The sequence below is a fragment of the Symphalangus syndactylus genome, chromosome 11 (assembly GCF_028878055.3).
Source record: "Symphalangus syndactylus isolate Jambi chromosome 11, NHGRI_mSymSyn1-v2.1_pri, whole genome shotgun sequence".
Lineage (NCBI taxonomy): Eukaryota > Metazoa > Chordata > Mammalia > Primates > Hylobatidae > Symphalangus > Symphalangus syndactylus.
In genome coordinates, this window is record NC_072433.2 from 120,964,341 (window position 1) to 120,983,808 (window position 19,468).

General features: G+C 41.7%; 1 protein-coding gene and 1 pseudogene across 2 annotated transcripts; both read right to left on the reverse strand.

The window, feature by feature from the left end:
• Positions 1-1,072: 1,072 nt before the first annotated feature.
• Positions 1,073-9,591, reverse strand: DUXB (double homeobox B). Of its 2 annotated transcripts, XM_055299591.2 has the most exons (5): positions 9,358-9,591; positions 7,992-8,146; positions 4,849-4,954; positions 3,967-4,121; positions 1,073-2,162 (listed from the first exon to the last, which is right to left on the reverse strand). In XM_055299591.2, exons 1-5 carry the CDS (start codon positions 9,380-9,382, stop codon positions 1,566-1,568), a joined length of 1,038 nt encoding a protein of 345 aa, XP_055155566.1. In that variant the 5' UTR covers positions 9,383-9,591; the 3' UTR covers positions 1,073-1,565. The 2 variants fall into 2 exon arrangements, with proteins under 2 accessions (XP_055155566.1, XP_055155567.1); XM_055299592.2 differs by lacking the exons at positions 4,849-4,954; positions 7,992-8,146.
• A 4,401-nt stretch (positions 9,592-13,992) lies between these two features.
• On the reverse strand, positions 13,993-15,457 carry LOC129493413 (ATP synthase F(0) complex subunit B1, mitochondrial-like; annotated as a pseudogene).
• Positions 15,458-19,468: the final 4,011 nt, after the last annotated feature.

Consider the following 19,468-nt stretch of genomic DNA (forward strand, 5'->3'; position numbering starts at 1 on the left):
GCCATGGGACAGTGCACCTTAGGTGTTACCCCAGATGATGACACCGCTTTGGTATCAACACTGTTAAATAATTCTATCAGAATCTTTTCAGGTAGGCTTGCTCCACTAATGTGTGTGCATGCGCATGTGTTTTTATTCCCTAGATTAATGAAGGTGCAGCTCATATTAGGAGCAACAAATTCAGCTGAGGCCAATTTAGCAATAAATACTGATGTCGAAATATTTTGGCACTTGTGCTTCAGCATGTAAACCCTAGAGAACCCCTTCACATAATGGACACAGACACTGGTAGGGATGTTCACTGCACAACTGTTTGTAGTAGTGCAAACTGGTATCTTTGTAAAACTAGATCTATATGTACTGACCTTGTTTCCACACCTTTATATGGAATTGAAAGTATTGTATCATGGAACAGAAGTCAAAAGGATAAGATAAACAAGTAATATTTTTCAAGGCTGGGCATGGTGGCTCACACCTGTCATCCCAGCACTTTGGGAGGCTGAGGCGGGCGGATCACGAGGTCAGGAGTTTGAGACCAGCCTGACCAACATGGTGAAACCCCGTCTCTACTAAAAATACAAAAATTAGCCAGGCGTGGTGGCACATGCCTATAATCCCAGCAACTCAGGAGGCTGAGGCAGGAGAATCGCTTGAATCCGGGACGCAGAGGTTGCAGTGAGCCGAGATTGCACCATTGCACTCCAGCCTGGGTGACAGAGCGAGACTCTGTCTCAAAAAAAAAAAAAAAAAAAGAATATTTTTCAAAGATATTTTTATTGTACCAAAGTAAACCCCACATACATCTTGTGGAGGCTAAAATCACTCTATCTTGGATGCTTACCCATGTGAAAGCAAAGCAAATGTGGCCTGAGAAGGACTCAGTACTTCTATATTTGAGTACTTGTGGATGAACTGTAACCTAGCTTAATAGACAAAACTGAAAACCTAACTTAATAGTATATATGTGTAACAGTAGCTAAGTCTTGGACAATTCCAGTGGCCATACTTCAACCATTCACACACTGCTGAGTGTTCAAACTGTGTTCAAATAAGGCATACACCAAGCTGTAACCAATCCAGCCATCTGTACCTCACTTCCAATTTCTGTATGTCAGAAATTGCCAAGTTGTATTTATTTATTTATTTGAAATGGAGTCTCACTCTGTCACCAGGCTGGAGTGCAGTGGCGTGATCTTAGCTCACTGCAAACTCCGCCTCCCAGGTTCAAGCGATTCTCCTGCCTCAGCCTCCAGAGTAGTTGGCACTACAGGCATGCGCCACCACGCCCAGCCAATTTTTGTATTTTTAGTAGAGGCAGGGTTTCACCATGTTGGCCAGGCTGGTCTCAATCTCCTGACCTCGTGATCCACCCGCCTTGGCCTCCCAAAGTGCTGGGATTATAGGCGTGAGCCACTGTGCCCGGCCAAGTTGTACCTTTTACTGAAGAACTCTGCATTACAGGAGTTGACCTAAAGGCTTGAGGTTTCTACATACTGCTGGGGCAATTGGCCAAGTGGAAGACATGGTTCTCAGCTGAGTGTGCCTACTGCTGCCACAAGTCTGTCTCAGTGTGTCCCTTTGAGAGGGTCCCATTCTGCAAGCAGAGCCTGGCAGATCTCGTCCCACCTTTGCAAAATGTTCGATATGTCAAACTGACCCAGATTTAGAGGTTGTTGCTCCCTGTGCTCAGGTTCAGACTGAGAATGGCTCTTGACCTGTGGTACTCCCGAGCCAGTGTGTTCTTTGTGATTTTGGTGTTCTTCTTGGTATTGGAGCCAGAAGGGAGTTGGAGTATCTAAGTCCTTTATCAGAATTGGCAGTGTCAGGAGGTGATTCGGAATTATCAGAGGCTGATCAGAGTTCTTTCCTTCCTGCACAGCCTGTGTGGGCTGCATGATCATGACATTTGGTCCTTGGCTCACATGGAACCCAAAGGGATCCCAAGGAGCCTGGGTTGAAGGAAGAACAGGTAGAAGAGTTTGGTGCCCGCTGGAAGAATTTGAGGAAGAAAAATAATGAAAGCTGTCTGTGAGGAGGAATAGGTTGATTGGATGCCACCCAACCGGTGTATCCGGTCTCTCGTTTGGGTCGTCTACCAATAAATTCATGGGTTCCATTCTGCTCTTCTTGAGGTACAGAGATCTTTGTTTCTGAAACCACATCTAAGTGAGAAAAAGGGCGACATGACATCATAAGACATAAGCAATTGTACCACTGCATCACATACTCTGTAAAACAAAGGAGCTATTAACCTAAGGACAAATCACAGGGTGATTTTATAGAGAGAGTTGGCTCTTTGAATCCATGAGTTCTGTCTGTATACCCTGATTCAAACAACCATGGATTGAAAATATTTAGAAGAAAGCCCAAATAAAAAAAAATGGAACAATAAAAATAATACAAAGAAAAATACAGTTTAACAACTATTCACATAGCATTTACATTGTATTAGATAGTACAAGTAATTTAGAGAGGTTTTAAAATACACGAGATGTGCACAGGTTATATTCAAATGCTACATCATTTTATATCAGGAACTTGAGCATCCTTGGAGTTTGGTATTCGGGAGAAGGTCCTGGAACCAATCCCTCATGGATACTGAGGGATGACTGTATGTGAAATCATATATATATATATATATATATGTATGATTATATATATGATTATATATATGATTATATATATGATTATATATATGATTATATATATGTTTGTTATTACTTGTTTTTATTACTTTTATTGTTTATGTGAATTTGAGAAAAAGAAATCTTATACATTTTGTACGTGAAATTAACTCCCAGTCCATGTGTTCATATGTGTATATATGTGTGTGTAATGTGTATGTTTGTATATATACATAAACACACAAATACATACATTGAGGTTATAACACAGTCAGCAATTAAGTATAGGTGAGTTGAATTTCTGACTGGAAAGGCATGTGTTCTCGAATTCTCCCTCTAATTGCAACAATGGATCAGCAAAAAAGATCTCTTGACCAGGTTGACATTTTTTTCCACTTCACGGATGTGTGCATAAGAATTCAGTTTGACCGGGCACGGTGGCTCACGTTTGTAATCCCAGCACTTTGGGAGGCCGAGGCGGGCGGATCACGAGGTCAGGAGATCGAGACCACGGTGAAACCCCGTCTCTACTAAAAAAAATACAAAAAATTAGCCGGGCGTGGTGGCGGGCGCCTGTAGTCCCAGCTACTCGGAGAGGCTGAGGCAGGAGAATGGCGTGAACCCGGGAGGCGGAGCTTGCAGTGAGCCGAGATTGCGCCACTGCACTCCAGCCTGGGCGACAGAGCAAGACTCCGTCTCCAAAAAAAAAACCCACAAAAAAAGAATTCATAGTTTGTGTACATGTGTATTCATCTGATTAATGACCAACAAATACATGTATTTGAGATTTTGTGTGTCATAAGCCCATGACTGTGCCTCCTCAGTCATGAGCACTTAACATATGCTAAATCACTATCCCTATAACTTAGGTAAAAGAAAGTACTCCGTGGGGGCCAATTTTGTCCCTCAACGGGAGAACATTTGACTATGTCTGTGATTTATTTGGTTGTCACAAATAGGGGGCGAGAACCTGGGCAGGTGCTTTACTGGTATCCAGATGGTAGAGGCCAGGAACGCTGACCAATGTCCTACCATGCACAGGGTGGCCCCTCACAAGAAAGAATTATCTGAGCCAAAATGACAACACTCCCAAGGTTGCAGAAAATCTAACAATATTCTCAAAATGGGTAGTTTCTGCTAGTGATTCCAAATCCGTGCACAGCAATTTGATTTGAAAATTCTTCCTTTACAAAAATGGGACTTTCAATGCCAGGCGTTTACCATCCCCCGTTATCGCCCTTGATGACTTTGATAACCCAAGTCAGCTGGAAGTTTTTCAGTAACACCTCCAGGGGGCAGTATCACATGCAGGACATAGTTGGGGTCATAGACATAGAATTACTTGAATTCTTGATTCCTGCAGGCCTGTTTGTTCAGCCAGTTTCTTCCTGGTAGCAGTATCAGGGAATGGGTTCCTCTCAAAGGCTTGCACTAGTTTGTTTTTTTGAGTCCATGTGATGAATGTCTGTTTTTGTCGGGCTTCTTTTGGTAAGAATTCTAAAGGAGAACATAGAAGCTGTTAGGGGAATTTTCACACTCAAACTGGAAAAACAAACCCATGAAGATAATGCTGGCCATATTTGCTCTCTCTGAATCCCCGAGGTGGCAGAAGAGGAGGTCATTGCTCTGCAGCAGGACCAAAAAGCCCAGAGCTAGGCTGGGCCCAGTGGCTTATGCCTGTAGTCCCAGCACTTCGGGAGGCCAAGGTGAGTGGATCACTTGAGGTCAGGAGTTCGAGGCCAGCCTGGCCAACTGGTGAAACCCCGTTTCTACTAAAAATACAAAAAATTAGCCGGGCGTGGTGGTGCACCTCTGTAGTTCCAGCTACTTGGGAGGCTGAGGCAGGAGAATCACTTGAATCCGGGAGGCAGAGATTGCAGTGAGCTGAGATCATACCACTGCACTTCAGGCAACAGAGTGAGACTCCATCTCAAAACAAAAAACAAAAATAAAAAATAAAAAAATAAAAAGCCCCGAGCTTGCTTGTTAAGAACCTGCCTGTCTCATTCAACTGTGGGAGGCCGCTCTGCCTGTGCAGTAGCCATTCTTTTGTTTATTTACTTCTCTAATAAACTTGCTTTCACCTAAAAAAATTGTAGGATAATGTTTCTATCTCTGGTCACCAGGATGCCAGAACCAGCTATCCCTGGCTTCTGAGCTAAGAGATGTTGATGGAGAATTTGGGCACAACGTACTCTCAATGGGACCCATTGAGCATTCTTACCTTGAGTCAGATGCTGGGACTGGTCATGCCCCTGGGTTTGATCTTTTTCTGAGAGGCATTTATAATCCAATTTTCTCTGTTTTACTCTGTAGTTTCTAAACCAAACCTAAGTAGGAGAAGAAGATATGATAGTCATGCAACTCAGTCTATGTCATTCCAAATATCAATTCAATTGAACAAAACTGATTTGACTACCTGTGGCTGGAATAATACCCACAAGAGAAAGGCAATGCATTATCCTAGGAATGATGCTACTATTGGCATACGATTCAGGACCACACATGCATCTCCCTTCAAATCAAAGGAGCCTTTCTTTCATGGTCATTTTTTGTGGCATCCAAAGTAAATTTGTTTGATTTAGGAGACCCTATGTGGTCTCTCAAAGGATCGCTCTCTCTCTCTCTCTCCCTCCTAGCAGGACTTCAGTTTCTAAATATCTTTTCTTGATCCTCAACACTTCTTCATAGGAAATATCATTTCATAACATGCAATACATATGGAATTAATTGTAGAAAAATTTCTTTAAATAGGAGAGCAGAATTATCCACAGTAAAGAGCTGGGCTAACACACTTCCATATTTCCTCTTAGTCATTTTTATCCCGGGGTTAACAATAGATGAGGAGACTCCTAGGGAGCCACACACCTCATTTTGTCACTGTTGTCACTAACAAAACCAATTGAACTCTTTGCTTGTTTCCTCATTACTAGACTCAGAATTGCAATATATTTTCTAATGACTTCTAAGTGTTATTATTTTGATAATTAGATCATTCTTAAGAACATTTAGCATCTGAATGACAACCAATATCCAATAAACCACTCTTATATCACAGGCATTGTGCTAAAGCTGGCGTCCTCAACCCCTGGGCCACAGACAGTCCGTGGCCTGTTAGGAACTGGGCTGCACAGAAGGAGGTGAGCGGAGGGCCACCGAGCATTACCTGTCTGAGCTTTGCCTCCTGTCAGATCAGCTGCTGTGTTAGATTGTCATAGGAGCACAAACCTTACTGTGAACTGTGCAGTTGAGGGATCCAGCTTATGAGCTCCTTATGAGAATGTAACTAATAGCTAATGCCTGATGACCGGTGGTGGAACAGTTTCATCCCGAAACCATTACCCACTCCCCCTTGTCTGTGGAAATATCATCTTCCACAAAACTGGTATCTGGTACCAAAAAAGTTGGTGACCGCTATGCTAAAAGGTTATATCGCTTCTCTAAATTAATGAATCAGAATAGTTTTAGTTAAGAAATCTTAAGTACAGACGGAAACTGGAAACAAGTGAATAAAGTATAAACACTATGGCAGAGGTAACCTCCATCTACATCATTTCCTGAACTTGCCATTTTCACCATGATTCCAAGTGGGACAAGTACCTCTTTCAAAGCCAATTACCAGTATTCCCATAGAATGTACTTTTGTTACTGGGACTTGAGTAATCCTTGCCTCCCACATCCAGTATAGATACATGAAGAGACAAGTAAAATTTCTTCTCTCCTATATCCTCTCAGACTGAGATCCTTATAGCCAATGGCTTGTTGGAGACTATACATTTGATGCAAAACCCAAAACTCATTATTTTCCTCTAAAAACACATTTTCGCTTGGTCTTCATTGGTTTAATTACTATTTTCACTGATAGAATTATATTCTTTACAGGTATCTCTTTCTTTTTTCTTTATTTGAGACAAAGTCTTGCTATGTTGTCCAGGTTGGAGTGCAGTGGCTATTCACAGGCACGATCCCACTACTGATCAGCATGAGAGTTTTGATCTGCTTTGTTTCTGACCTGAGCTGGCTCACTCCTCCTTTGGCACCCTGGCGGTCCGCAGCTCTTGGGATGTCACCATATTGATGCCAAACTTACTGCAGGCACTCAATCCGCGTAACACAAGCACAGTATAGCACAGAATGCCTGGGCTCAAACGATTCTCCTGCCTCAACCTCCTAAGTAGCTGGGAGTACAGGTGCACACCACCATGCTAAGGAATCACAGATATCTTCTTTTTTTTGGTAGACATGGTCTTGCTTTGTCTGCCAGTCTGAAGTGCAGTGGTGCAATCATGGGTTACTGCAGACTCGACCTCCTGGGCTCAAATGATCCTTCCACCTAAGCCCGCGAGTAGCTGGGACTGCAGGTGTGGACCAACACACCCAGCATATTAAAATACATTTTTTGGAGAGATGGGGTTTTACTATGTTGTCCAGGCTGGTCTTGAACTCCTGGCCTCAAGTGATCTTCCACTCTCAGCCTCTTAAAGTGTTGGGATTACAGGTGTGGGTCACCCTACCCAGTCCAGGTATCTTTCTGATAACTGAAGAGATTTAACTTAGTTTCATTTCATATCAGTTATTCTATTTAAAATAATTCAGTATGGAATTTTATTTCAAACACTATGTGTATGAATCACATTTGAGACATTAAATTAAGAAATAGCCTGAGACTTGGGAATGCACATGCATTCTTACCCCAGTTTCCTCATAATTACATATTAATAATCTATCTGAATATTCTAATACTAAAATATAGGACATAATTATCATGGTGATTTCATTTCCTATATTCTCTAAATCTCAAAATATGACTTAATTAGCTATTGGGAGAGACTGAGCCAGTATATTCTCCTTCCCCATTAGTGAATACAAATGATATTTCCACCTTTGGTAAAATACATAAACTGCAACCTTGTTTTTATTTGCTTTCTTTTCTTTTTTTTTGAGACAGAGTCTCGCTTTGTCTTCTAGGCTGGAGTACAGTGGTGTGATCTCTGCTCACTGCAAGCTCCCCTCCCGCGTTCACGCCATTCTCTTGCCTCAGCCTCCCGAGTAGCTGGGACTACAGGCACCTGCCACCACACCCGGCAAATTTTTTTTGTATTTTTAGTAGAGACGGGGTTTCACCATGTTAGCCAGGATGGTTTCCATCTCCTGCCCTCGTGATCCACCTGCCTCAGCCTCCCAAAGTGCTGGGATTACAGGCGTGAGCCACCGTGCCCGGCCATTTTATTTGTTTTCTAATTTTGTATAACAGGAAAATGTTTCTTAGCAAAATACCTGATATAAGAGAATTGGCAAAAGCGCTGGGCCTAGTCTTTCTCTTTAGCATGGTTCTGACAGATAATGAAGTAGAAATCTAATGCCTACCTGAATATTAGATTCTAGAACCCCAATTTCTTTGGCCAGTTGTTCTCTGGCAGCTTTATCAGGGAAAGGATCATGTTGAAACCATGATAGGAGGATATCCTTTTGACTCTGGTTATACTGAATTCTGTTTCTCCAGAATTCTTTTTGAAGTATGCCTGATGAACAGAAAAGGGGGAGAATAGCGTGAATAATATATTTATGGGTTTAAATCTGTGGTTTAATTAATTTATTTTGAGACAGAGTCTCACTCTGTCGCCCAGATTGGAGTGCAGTGGTGCAGTCTCAGGTCAATGCAACCTCCGCTCCTGGGTTCAAGCGATTCTTAAGCCTCAGCCTTCGGAGCAGCTGGGACTACAGGTATGCACCACTGTGCCTGGCTATTTTTTTTTCTTTGTAGAGATGAGGTTTCATTATCTTGCCCAGGCTGGCCTCGAACTTCTGGGTTCAACTGATCCTCCTGTCCTGGCCTACCCATTTTGTTAGTTATTATTATTATTATTACTATTTTTTGAGACGGAGTCTCCATCTGTCACCCAGGCTGGAGTGCAGTGGTAGCATCTCAGCTCACTGCAAGCTCCGCCTCCTGGGTTCACGCCATTCTCCCGCCTCAGCCTCCTGAGTAGCTGGGGCGCCACCACACCCAGCTAATTTTTTGTGTTTTTTAGTAGAGACAGGGTTTCGCCGTGTTAGCCAGGATGGTCTCGATCTCCTGATCTCATGATCTGCCCCTCTCGGCCTCCCAAAGTGCTGGGATTACAGGCATGAGCCACTGCGCCCATCCTGTTAATTATTACTCTGTATTTTTACTTTAGGCATATAGCTAAAGTCATGCTAAATTGGGTACATAAACATTTAAATATATATTAGAAAACAATAATCAATGACCTAAGTTTCCAAAGAGAGAACTTACAGAAAATGTACAAAATTACCAAAAGAGGAAGCAGTAGGGAGGAGGAAAATTAATAAAAATCAATGAAAAAAGTGAAACTCATGGAACAATTGAACAGGTGAAATAAGATACACAAGAACTGGTACTTCTAATGAAAAAGAATGTTTCTCAATAAAATTCAGTAGGCTGCATTAGACAGTTCATACATTCTCCCCTCCACATAAACTGTCACGTTTAAAACTTTAGGTAGATGACCCTTGTATGGGACTCATGGCTGCCATCTTACGTTTCAAATTCAAGAGTCCAACTTCAAAGCACCCATGGCTGTTCTGACACAATTTATCAGCAAAAAACAGCTGCTGCTCTACCAGTCTGTACCTCTAATCATGTTTGTGCGATAAACTTTGACAAACTCTGAAAAATAAGCAAGGCATGTAGCAATCCCAAAGAACAGAGAAAAAGCTGATGGGAACTTACCACCTGAAGTACCGTCCAAATTCATCTTGGGCAGAAGACCTGGACTCCACGGAGATCAGCGAGTAACTGAGCAGCTCCTAAAGACACAGGCTTTATATAGGGCCAAGGTCACCTGCTCCCTTCTTAAATAGCTTTCAATTTAATCTCCTCATTAAATATTTAACACCTGTAGAAAGAAACTTGAAGTAATTAGATTAAGTGGAAGTACAGATTCTACTTGGTGATTTTGTCTTTTTCATAATACCTTTCTAATATGATTCTTGTTTAATTATTTCAGTTTGGCCATATTAGTTTCTACATTATAAGAATGTTCTTACCTTACTTTACATTTTTTGTTTTCCTCGGCTCTTCTGAAACTCATGTCTTTTCATTGTTGCGATGGTGCTATCTATGTGTCAACTTGGCTGCTCTACACTCCCTATTTTTTCAATAAAACATGAATCTAGGCGTTGCTATGAAGGTATTTTGTAGATGTGATTGGGTTATATAATCAGTTGGCTTTCAGTAAATGAGATTATCCTGGATAATCTGGGTGGGTTATTTTCTATCAGTTAAAGGTCAATCAGTTAAAGAGCAAAGCTGAGGTTGCCCTGGAGGGTGGGGGTGGTGGAAATCACATCTTGGGAGGGTAGGGGTGGTGGAATCACATCTGGCTGGGTGTGGTGACTCAAGCCTGGAATCCCAGCACTTTGGGAGGCTGAGGCAGGAGGATCGCTTGAGCCCAGGAGTTAAAATTCAGCCTGGGAAACACAGGAAGACCTTATCTTATTTATGTAAAAATTTAAAAAAATTCCGTAAGTGCTCAGCTGCTTCATCTGCTGTTTCAGGAGTTTCCACTTGCTTTTCTGAAGGGCCTGCCTGACAGAATTTAGTGCTGCTTACCCAGACCGTACAATTATAGAAGTGAATTTTGTATTGCTATGGCCTGAATGTTTATGTAGCCTCAAAATTCATATGTCGAAATCTTCACCAAGGTGATGGTATTAGGAGGTGGGGCTTTTGGATAGTGACTAAGTCATGAAGGTGGAGTCCTCATGAAGGGGATTAGTGTCTTTCTCAAAGAGAGCGGACGGGGGAGAGAGAGAGGGAGATCCCTGTGATCCTTCTGCCACATGAGGTTAGAGTGAGAAAATGACTGTCTGCTAGGAAGAAGTGGGTCCTCACCAGACTCTTAACCTGATTGTACTTCCCAGTCTCCAGAACTGTGAGAAATAAATTTCTGTTGTTGATAAGCTAGCCAGTCTGTGGTATTTTGTTACAGCAGCCTGAATGGACTAAGGCATATATATGTCTTTATACATATATGTACAAGTGTGTATGTGTATAGATACCTATATATTTATAATATAAACACACACAGGCACACACACATATGTTATATATAGTTCACTATTAGATTTGACCTCAGAACACTACTGTTTCTCTGATGGAACCCTGAATGATACAGATGTTGGTGTGCCCAAAATCATATTTACTGTCCCGCACATCCGTGGGAAAAGACCACCAAATAGGCTTTGTGTGAGCAACAAGGCTGTTTATTTCACCTGGGTGCAGGTGGGCTGAGTCCAAAAAGAGAGTCAGCAAAGGGTGGTGGGATTATCATTAGTTCTTATGGATTTTGGGATAGGCGGTGGATTAGGAGCAGTGTTTTGTGGGCAGGGGGTGGATCTCACAAAGTACATTCTCAAGGGTGGGGAGAATTACAAAGAACCTTCTGAAGGGTGTGGAAGATTACAAAGTATATTGATCAGTTAGGGTGGGGCAGAAACAAATCACAATGGTGGAATGTCATCAGTTAAGGCTATTTTCACTTCTTTTGTGGATCTTCAGATGCTTCTGGCCATCTGGATGTATATGTGCAGGTCACAGGGGATATGATGACTTAGCTTGGGCTCAGAGGCCTGACAGGAGCTGGGACACCTGAGCCACCTGGGAGAGGCCCAGGACCCTAACCAGACAGGCCCCCTGGCCCTCAGCAGCCCCCACTGCCCCAGAAAGTCATGCCCACAAGGAGCCTTGAGGTCACTGTGGTCTTTCCTGCAGACATTGGTTGTTTGAGAGGACAAATATCTGCCAAACAATCAAGAATAGACATAGTCGAAATATGAAACATTACAAACAGTACACTGCTACATATGCCCTAGGAATGAAAAATTTAAGAGGATGTTGGAGTGATTTTATAATACATTTGAATATTTAGATGAAATGGATATATTCTTAGAAAATTTCAACTTCCCAAAACTGATCTAAAGATAAATGGTTGTCTTCTAATTATTTAAAGTATGGAATCAGTAGTCAACAATGTTTCCATGAAAATAATGTCAGAGCCAGGCAGATTCACTTTAAATTTCAAGCATTTAATAAAGGAATTAATGAAGCCAATATCACTCATGAACATAGATACCAAAATCTTAAACTACTGGCACCTCTAATCTAGAAATACATAAAAAGGGTATGTCATAAGCTAGTTGGATTTTTCTAAAATCACAATGTTTTAAAATAATCATATGAACAGATTATGGAAGAAAAATAATACCATCATCACAACAGATGAAGGAAAACATTTAAAAACTTAAAAATTCAGAAAGACTTTGGATTTTTGAGGGGAGAAGCTGAGAATAGAAATAAAAGGGAACCCCTGAAGCCCCTATTTGGTAATACATGTTTGGAGATATACCTAATGTAAAGCTTGGAGATGTGGCAATGATGTTGTTTCTACCCCGATTTATTATTTTACTGCAGTTCTCAGCCAAATAGTAAGGAAGAAAATGAAAGTAGAAGTATTGGAAATAAATAAGAATACTTTTATTGGCAGATGGTGCGATTGTGTGCATACAAAATCTAGTGAATCCACAGATGCTAGTATACTTTTATTCAAATTTCTGTTGATATATGCTATGTTTTGTCAACTGAAGAATAAGGTTCATAAATATGGAAAGGAGAGCTTTGTTTTTCATAAAGGATTATAGCCTGCAGGGTGGCCATTCTGACAGTCTGGGAAGCATAGCTCCCCAGCCAGAAACTAGGAATAGACACTTCAAGGGTCCAAAGAATAAGACAGGAATATATGCTGAATGGGGTGGCCAGATATACATATTCAATGAGCTATAGAAAAAATAATGCATATTTATGAAAGGAGAAACATAAATATATATGCAGTTGAGCTTCATGCCTCTCCGTAGGACCCGTGTTCAAAAAACGGCGGCATCAGCATGATCCCAGGGTGGAGTGTTGTGCTCTTTGACATCCAAAGGTGAAGTAGAGGACACAAAAACCCTCACTGGGCATTCGTCATAGACTGGCCAGAATCATTCCATGGTTGGTGGTCTCTCATCAGGAAGAAAAGCTCATCAGTTGTTATGTTGAAACTGCTAAAAGAAGGGAGAGCAGACAAGCAGTTGATACAATCGTGGAATCTTTTGAAAGGGCTGGTTTCTGTTTAGCTCTTACAGAAGAAAGTTTAATGATGGTCAGTGAAAGAGCAGGTATTAATGAGCTGTGTCTGACCTCCCATCCTGTCATGGCTAAGAACTCAGTTTTCTAGGTTTAACTCTTGGGTCCCCTTGGTTAAGACGTGGTCCGTTCGGTTGGTTGGGCCCTTAAAATTTTATTTTTATTTCTCAGTTTCATAACAGAGGAGAAAAGCTATTCTTTCTTTCTTATCTTGTCCAAATTCAACTTTCAGTAATTTAAAGAATATCAACACAATATCTAACTATATTTTTAGAAATATTTTTTACTACGTGTGTATGCATATATTTGTGTGTATTCAAGAATAATCAATAGCAAGCTTTACCTTGTTTCATTTTGATAATTATTGTACTATACTATTAATTAGGCAACTTGCTTTAAAATTAAATTGTGTCTCTGGTAAGGACTAGTTAATTCCAGAACTAGTGGACAGGGGCCCACTGTTCTCAAGTGGGTAATTGTGATGAGATGGTTACTACGGGTAAACGGTAAAGACTGGTTAAGTCTGGAACCCAGGTTGATGGGAAACGCCCCCTTCAGGATAATAGAAGAAAGGGGGGATGCCTTCTTTTTTCTTTTTCCTTTCTTCCTCCTCTGTTCTCTCTTCCCAGATGGGTAGTTATGTCTACATACCACAGGACACGCCCCTTGGATGCATCCCCTAAAAGTGGGAAAAGTTTAATTTCCCCTAACCTTAAACTGTTTGGCTTATAAATGAACTAGGAGAAAATTACAAAAGTCAGTCTTGGAACCCAGTGCCCCTGTGCAGGAGGTCCTCAGATTAGCCTCTTCAGTCTTCATAACTGAGAGCAGAAGAGGAAGAACAGGGCTAAGCCTGTTGGGTAGGGCAAATGGCATCCCTTCCCCTCAAATAAAAGATTAACACTGCTTTTTATTACTTAAGGGACCAATTACCATTCTCCCACTGGTCCTTGGTAATGTCTAAATACCTCACACCTCTCTGGGGCAAACATATAATCTCCAAGATCAGTGCTCACTTAATATTTACCTGTTCTCTGAATACATCTTTCTAATAGCCCTATTTCTCCCAGAAAAGCTACCTAAATCATTAACCAATAGCTTCAACCTAGACAGTCTTACCTCAGAGGTTTAGAAGTATCCCACACTTATTCAGAAAAGCCCTAGCAAAAAAATCTAACTGAGCAATCTCTTCAGGGGGGATAACTTCTTTTTTTTTATTCAATTGTGACTTTATTGCAAGATGGTAGAATTACAAATTTAAACTATAACCTGGTAATCTTTAGTCAGGCAGCAAGTTTTAATAAAGGCAACGTGCTTATTCAGAAGTGATCATGGAACAACTCAAATGCAGAATAAGAAGGAAGAGAAACGTGACTGGCTGATATATTTCATTCTCTCACTGTATGAAATAAACTTTTCATTTTTAGGAGAGGTAAACTATAACTTCAGTAGACACCGATACAGAAATATTTTGTCAAATAGACTAGCTTCCATTTAGTCAGTCAACTGTTTCTAGCTGTCTCAATTGGGATAGATACATTTACATAACTGTCTGTGCTTGAGCCTTCTTTGCCAGCAGCTTTAGTTCTGTAATGCACTTGGCAATTGTCTCCTTTTCCTACTGTGCAGAGATGCTCTGCACCACATGCTTCTCCACCCCATTTATAATGTGCTCTTGTTCCTTTTGATGCATCATGTTCTGAAAGGATATATGATAGTCCAGGCAATTCTTTACTTCCTTATGTACTCTATACAGTCATTCCTGGTAAGTAACCTCCAAAGCCATAGGAATGTTATTCCTCTGCACATCAAAAAGTAATGGCAGTACCTGCTGTGACTTCTCCAAATCAGTTGCATCCTGGATTTGTTTGATGGAAGCCTGCTTTGCCTCTTCTAGTTGGACAAGTTTTTGCTCAATGAGTTTATCAGCAAATTCTGCAAGAGAGGCATCATATTTTTTAATTGCATAGACAAGTAACCCTGCTACTGATATGGTAGAGAAGGTCTCTGTGGTAATCACATATATTTCTTTGGATAAAGCATACAAGATAAGCCCAATTCCAAGCACATAGGGTCCTGTTACACCAGTTTTAGGATAAAGAAACAGGAAGAATTCCTCAGAATCAGTTCAAGACGAACTTTTCCTCCATATTGAGGAAGAGGTGGTAGAACGGCAAGGTGTGGCTGCACTGTGTGAAAGGTCCTTGTTGCCTGCAGTACCCGTGGACCTAGGAAGGCTGCATTCTTCAGAGAGACAGCCACTGTGGTGGCAGCAAAAAGTACCACCCAGGACAGCATGGCCAGTGAAGGTCCAGGCAGCAATCTTGGCATCCCTGTGAGAAGGGAGATAACTTCTGCAGTATGCAGATAACCTCTTTATCTGTGCCCCCTTCACAGGACTCCAGGGTCACTAGGGCTGATCAGGGAAAGGGAACCCAGAAGCCTGGCATGCCGGCAAAAGCATAAAAATTTTTACCAGTCAGACTTCTGGCCTCTCTGTCTCTATGCAAACCAGTTGTAGGAATGGTAAAAATCACTGTATTCTCTGCCACTCCATGAATGACTTCTGACTTCCCTTCTTGAATTTTCCTTTCTCTGAGCTACCTCTGGAGACTTTAAATGTTTTAAAAACTCCTTACCACCTCTTTAAAAATACCTCATATGCTCATGGTTAAGTCATAACCTTAGTTAAGACTTATTGGTTTCACCTGTGAGGTTACTTTTGGTAATGTTCAAAGGCCAGAAATATTGTTCGTTTGGCCTGGATAAAGTAGGGTAATAAGAGATGTAAGAGCATTTTTTTTTTTTTTTTGAGACGGAGTCTCGCTCTGTCGCCCAGGCTGGAGTGCAGCGGCGCAATCTCGGCTCACTGCAAGCTCCGCCTCCCAGGTTCACGCCATTCTCCTGCCTCAGCCTCTCCGAGTAGCTGGGACTACAGGCCCCTGCCACTACGCCCGGCTAATTTTTTTGTATTTTTAGTAGAGACGGGGTTTTCACCATGGTCTCGATCTCCTGACCTCGTGATCCATCTGCCTCGGGCTCCCAAAGTGCTGGAATTACAAGCGTGAGCCACTGCGCCTGGCCAAGAGCATTTTTTTTTTAAGAGTGCTATGGTTAAAAGTCAGCTTAATTAAAAGCAGATAGCCAAGCAGATACATATATTACAGTTTAAATGTTCATGAATATCAAGCAGAACGAGAGTTAACTGAATGGACTGAACTAATAGAAGAATGAAGTAATCTTTTTGACTTTTTGCAAAATCCTTAGTTTTTCAGAGCCAAGAAAACTTTTCTTTTGAGCTATTTACTACAACTTTTCACAATTGAGTATACTCCTGTGAACAAAATTGAGCATATTTGTTTCTCTCTACCTGATTTCTCCAGAATTTGGAAACTATTTGTGAGTATTCTCAATGCATGGCAATATAGTTATTTGCATAAGTGCAATTAGAATGTTTTCTTTTGCAACAGTACACCACTGGAGAAACTAGCTGTTTTACCAGGGCTTTGACTGGAATGGCATGCTTTCCTTTAAGGAATCAAGCTTGACTTATAGTGTCAATAAAAGTCCCTTGGGGAGTCTGGCCTCATACCTTGTCTACACAGTCCCTGTACAGGGACCTAACTTGTGGTGAGTAAAGAATGTCACTGTCTAACAGGCCCAGGTGCCCCAAGTTATCTAGAGACCTCAGAGGAGAGAAATCTACCCTTCTCATAGGTATTTGAGGGTACAAACCCATGGCTGTGCTTGGCTTTTAAAATGTCTTATCTGAGATTTCTTATGGAATAGAGTTCCATCAAAGCCAATTTTAAAAGCCTATGTAAAAATAATTATCCTTGCTGCATTTTATGCAAACAATCAGGTCAAATATAATAAGACTAAAGTTTATTTTGCAAACAAAACATTCCTATCCTGATTTTAATAAAAAGGAGGACTGTAAAGAGAAAAACTATGTTTTACAATTTATGGTACACCTACTATTACATTCTAACATCATCAGTTGTTTTTAAGTTTTTGTCTGCATTTTAGCCTAACCCTGCTTATTTCTGTGAACCAACCAGTGATCTCTCACTGCAGCTCAGAAGAAACAAAGGAGATGGGTAATTTAAAAATCTGGACCAATATTCGAATTCTGGGCACACTGAAATAAGTTGGCAGCCCAAGTCTTAGCAGGCATAACCATGGCCACCAGTTACCTGGGTGTGCTGGCAGCCTTAATTTTTTGGAGCTGTCCTCATTCCCTTATTGTACTTTGGTCCATGTCTTCTAAATCTAGTAACACGATCTGTCTCCTGTTGCCTTCAGGCCATCAAGCTTCAGGTGATCCTCAGTGTGGGATACTGTCCTCTCAATATTCAAGAGGCACCCCTCTACATGGGACCCCTAGACTGCCCATCAGTGGGACAGGAAGGCAAACTCCTGCCCCTGTCTGCCTTGGATGTTGCTAGATACCACTTTCAACAACCCACGGAGTCACCCTGCTGCCCTGACAGCTAGCAAGAGGCCAAGACCTGCAGAACCACCACAGCCCCTTTGTCAGTGGGAGCAGTTACAGAAGACTGACCTTTGTCTAATTTCCTTCAAAGATTTGAGGTCTTGGGCTCTTGAGGGGGGAAATTTTAGAGGTAGTTAGACAGGCATGAGCCAGGCAGGAGAGGGCTCTCCCCGAACCCCTAGGAAAGTCAGGTGATGGTTCAGCAAGTATCACATTGCCTCTGTAAAGGTGATAGACTGGCTGCCAGGGCCAGGGAGAGGCCATTTTCTGATGGTCCATACCTGTTATACTAAAGTGTTAACTGAATGCAGATGCCAGGGAGAAGCAACTTCCAGGGCATGTGCATCAAGAGACAAAAGAGTGGAATGTGTCCTGGGGACACTCCACCAGAAAGGGGAGGAAAAACCTCAGATAGGTACATACACAACTTCCTAAACATACTTTGTGTGCTTATTTTTCAAGCAAAAGGAAGGCACTGCACATGTGGACAGACTGCCCTAAGAGAAGAATCATGGAAAAGGGGTCAGCCTATAAAGTCCTAAGATCAAGGTTAAAGACCACACTTGATCTTCAAGTCCCCACTTAGGTTTCTTCCAAACTTACTTTCCTTTCTTTCCTGTTCTAAAGCCCTTTTAAATAAATATCCGCTCCTGCTCTGGAAAAAAGAGTGAAACATTGTGCCTCATAAATCTCACATGTATCTATAGATCTAGTTCATTCTTATTAACTGTGCTAGCTTATTACTTTATACTTTATTTGATTCTTCATCAGTCAACTTGATATACTGTGTTTCTATGGCTGTGTACTCTTTGGAACACTTGGAAGAATTTCTATGTAGGACACATCTAATAGAGAATTGGTGGGAAATTTCAGCTTTTAAAGCAAGTTGCCTAATTAATATTACAATATATGCTTTATTTGACAAAACTCTGGAATCTTTGAGAAATAATTCTACATGTCAAAGCTCAAAATTATTAAAAAGACCTAGAGGTGCAAAGACTCTTGATCTTTTCTAAAAAGAAAAATCAGGTCAGCACCTGGCATTCAGAGACTCACCTGGGTATTTCAGATGTTTGTTGGCCTTGGCGTCACATCCCTAGATGACTTGGTCACAACACTCTGGATTCCTAGGCAGCAGCTGTCAGCTAAGAAGGCTGGTGGGGGCTGCTTCAGCACAGCATTTTCCTGAGGCTTTTCAGAGTCCTCTTGTACAGTTTTTTTTTCTTCCTTTTTCTAGAGACAAGATCTTGCCATGGTACCCAGGCTGGTCTTGAATCCCTGGGCTCAGAGAGATCTTCCTGCCCTGGCTTCCCAAAGTGCTAAGATTACCGGTGTGAGCCATTGTGCATGGCTTTATGTACTGTGTCTTTAAATGCCTTTCAATTAAAAGCTCCTGCCTTTATACTGGGCTGCCTTTGAGATGTACAAATGCCGGGCTGATTTTGCTGCAGCACCCTTCACACGCAGAGCTTCTTCGGTGGGGCTGGCTGCTGAGGAGATACAGGTGGGTCCTGGTAGGCCATGCTTCACAACCTGGAGATACTGCTCTGGTCCGTGGAGGAGACTGTTTTGCAAGAGTAGCCTTTAGACCCCCCCATCAAATTGTCACTGCTGTGGGGCTTTGTGGTTACTCTGTTCTTGTTGGCTATATTGCCTCTCAGGGGAACAATACCTGAAGGGCTGGGCAAGAGCCTCCTTCTTCTGAAGGCAAAATGTCGTTAGACTTTGCATGATGTGATTTGAGCAGTGCTCCTGCAATCTTTGTGCTTGTTGGTTTTTCAATCCATATTCGATGGAGTCAGTCTTTTCAAGGCCACCATAAACTATACGGTCAGGAGCTCAGGAGCTATAACACATGTGGACACTGCTTCTGTATGAGAAGGGACCAACACCATGGAGCCTTCCTGTAGACAGTCTTATTTTTCTTCTTCTTTTTAATTTTTCATAGACAGGGTCTCACTCTGTCATCTAGGCTGGAGTGTAGTGGAATGATCACGGCTCACTGCAGCCTCCACCTCCCAGGCTCAAGTGATCCTTTCACTTCAGCCTCTGAAGTAGCTGGGACCATAGGCACAAGCCACTATGCCTGGCTAAATTTTTTATTTTATTTATTTTTATTTATTTTTATTTTTTGTAGAGATGGGACCTTCTAATATTGCCCTG

What these genes read in the sequence shown, in the direction of transcription:
- DUXB (XM_055299591.2), bottom strand. Translation starts at nt 9,382, where the DNA reads ATGAATTTGGACGGTACTTCAGGTG. An exon ending in TTTGGACGGTACTTCAGGTG is followed by an intron (nt 8,147 to 9,357) that starts GTAAGTTCCCAT and finishes TCTGTTCATCAG; the next exon opens with GCATACTTCAAAAAGAATTC. An exon ending in TGCAGGAATCAAGAATTCAA is followed by an intron (nt 2,163 to 3,966) that starts GTAATTCTATGT and finishes TTTCTCACTTAG; the next exon opens with ATGTGGTTTCAGAAACAAAG.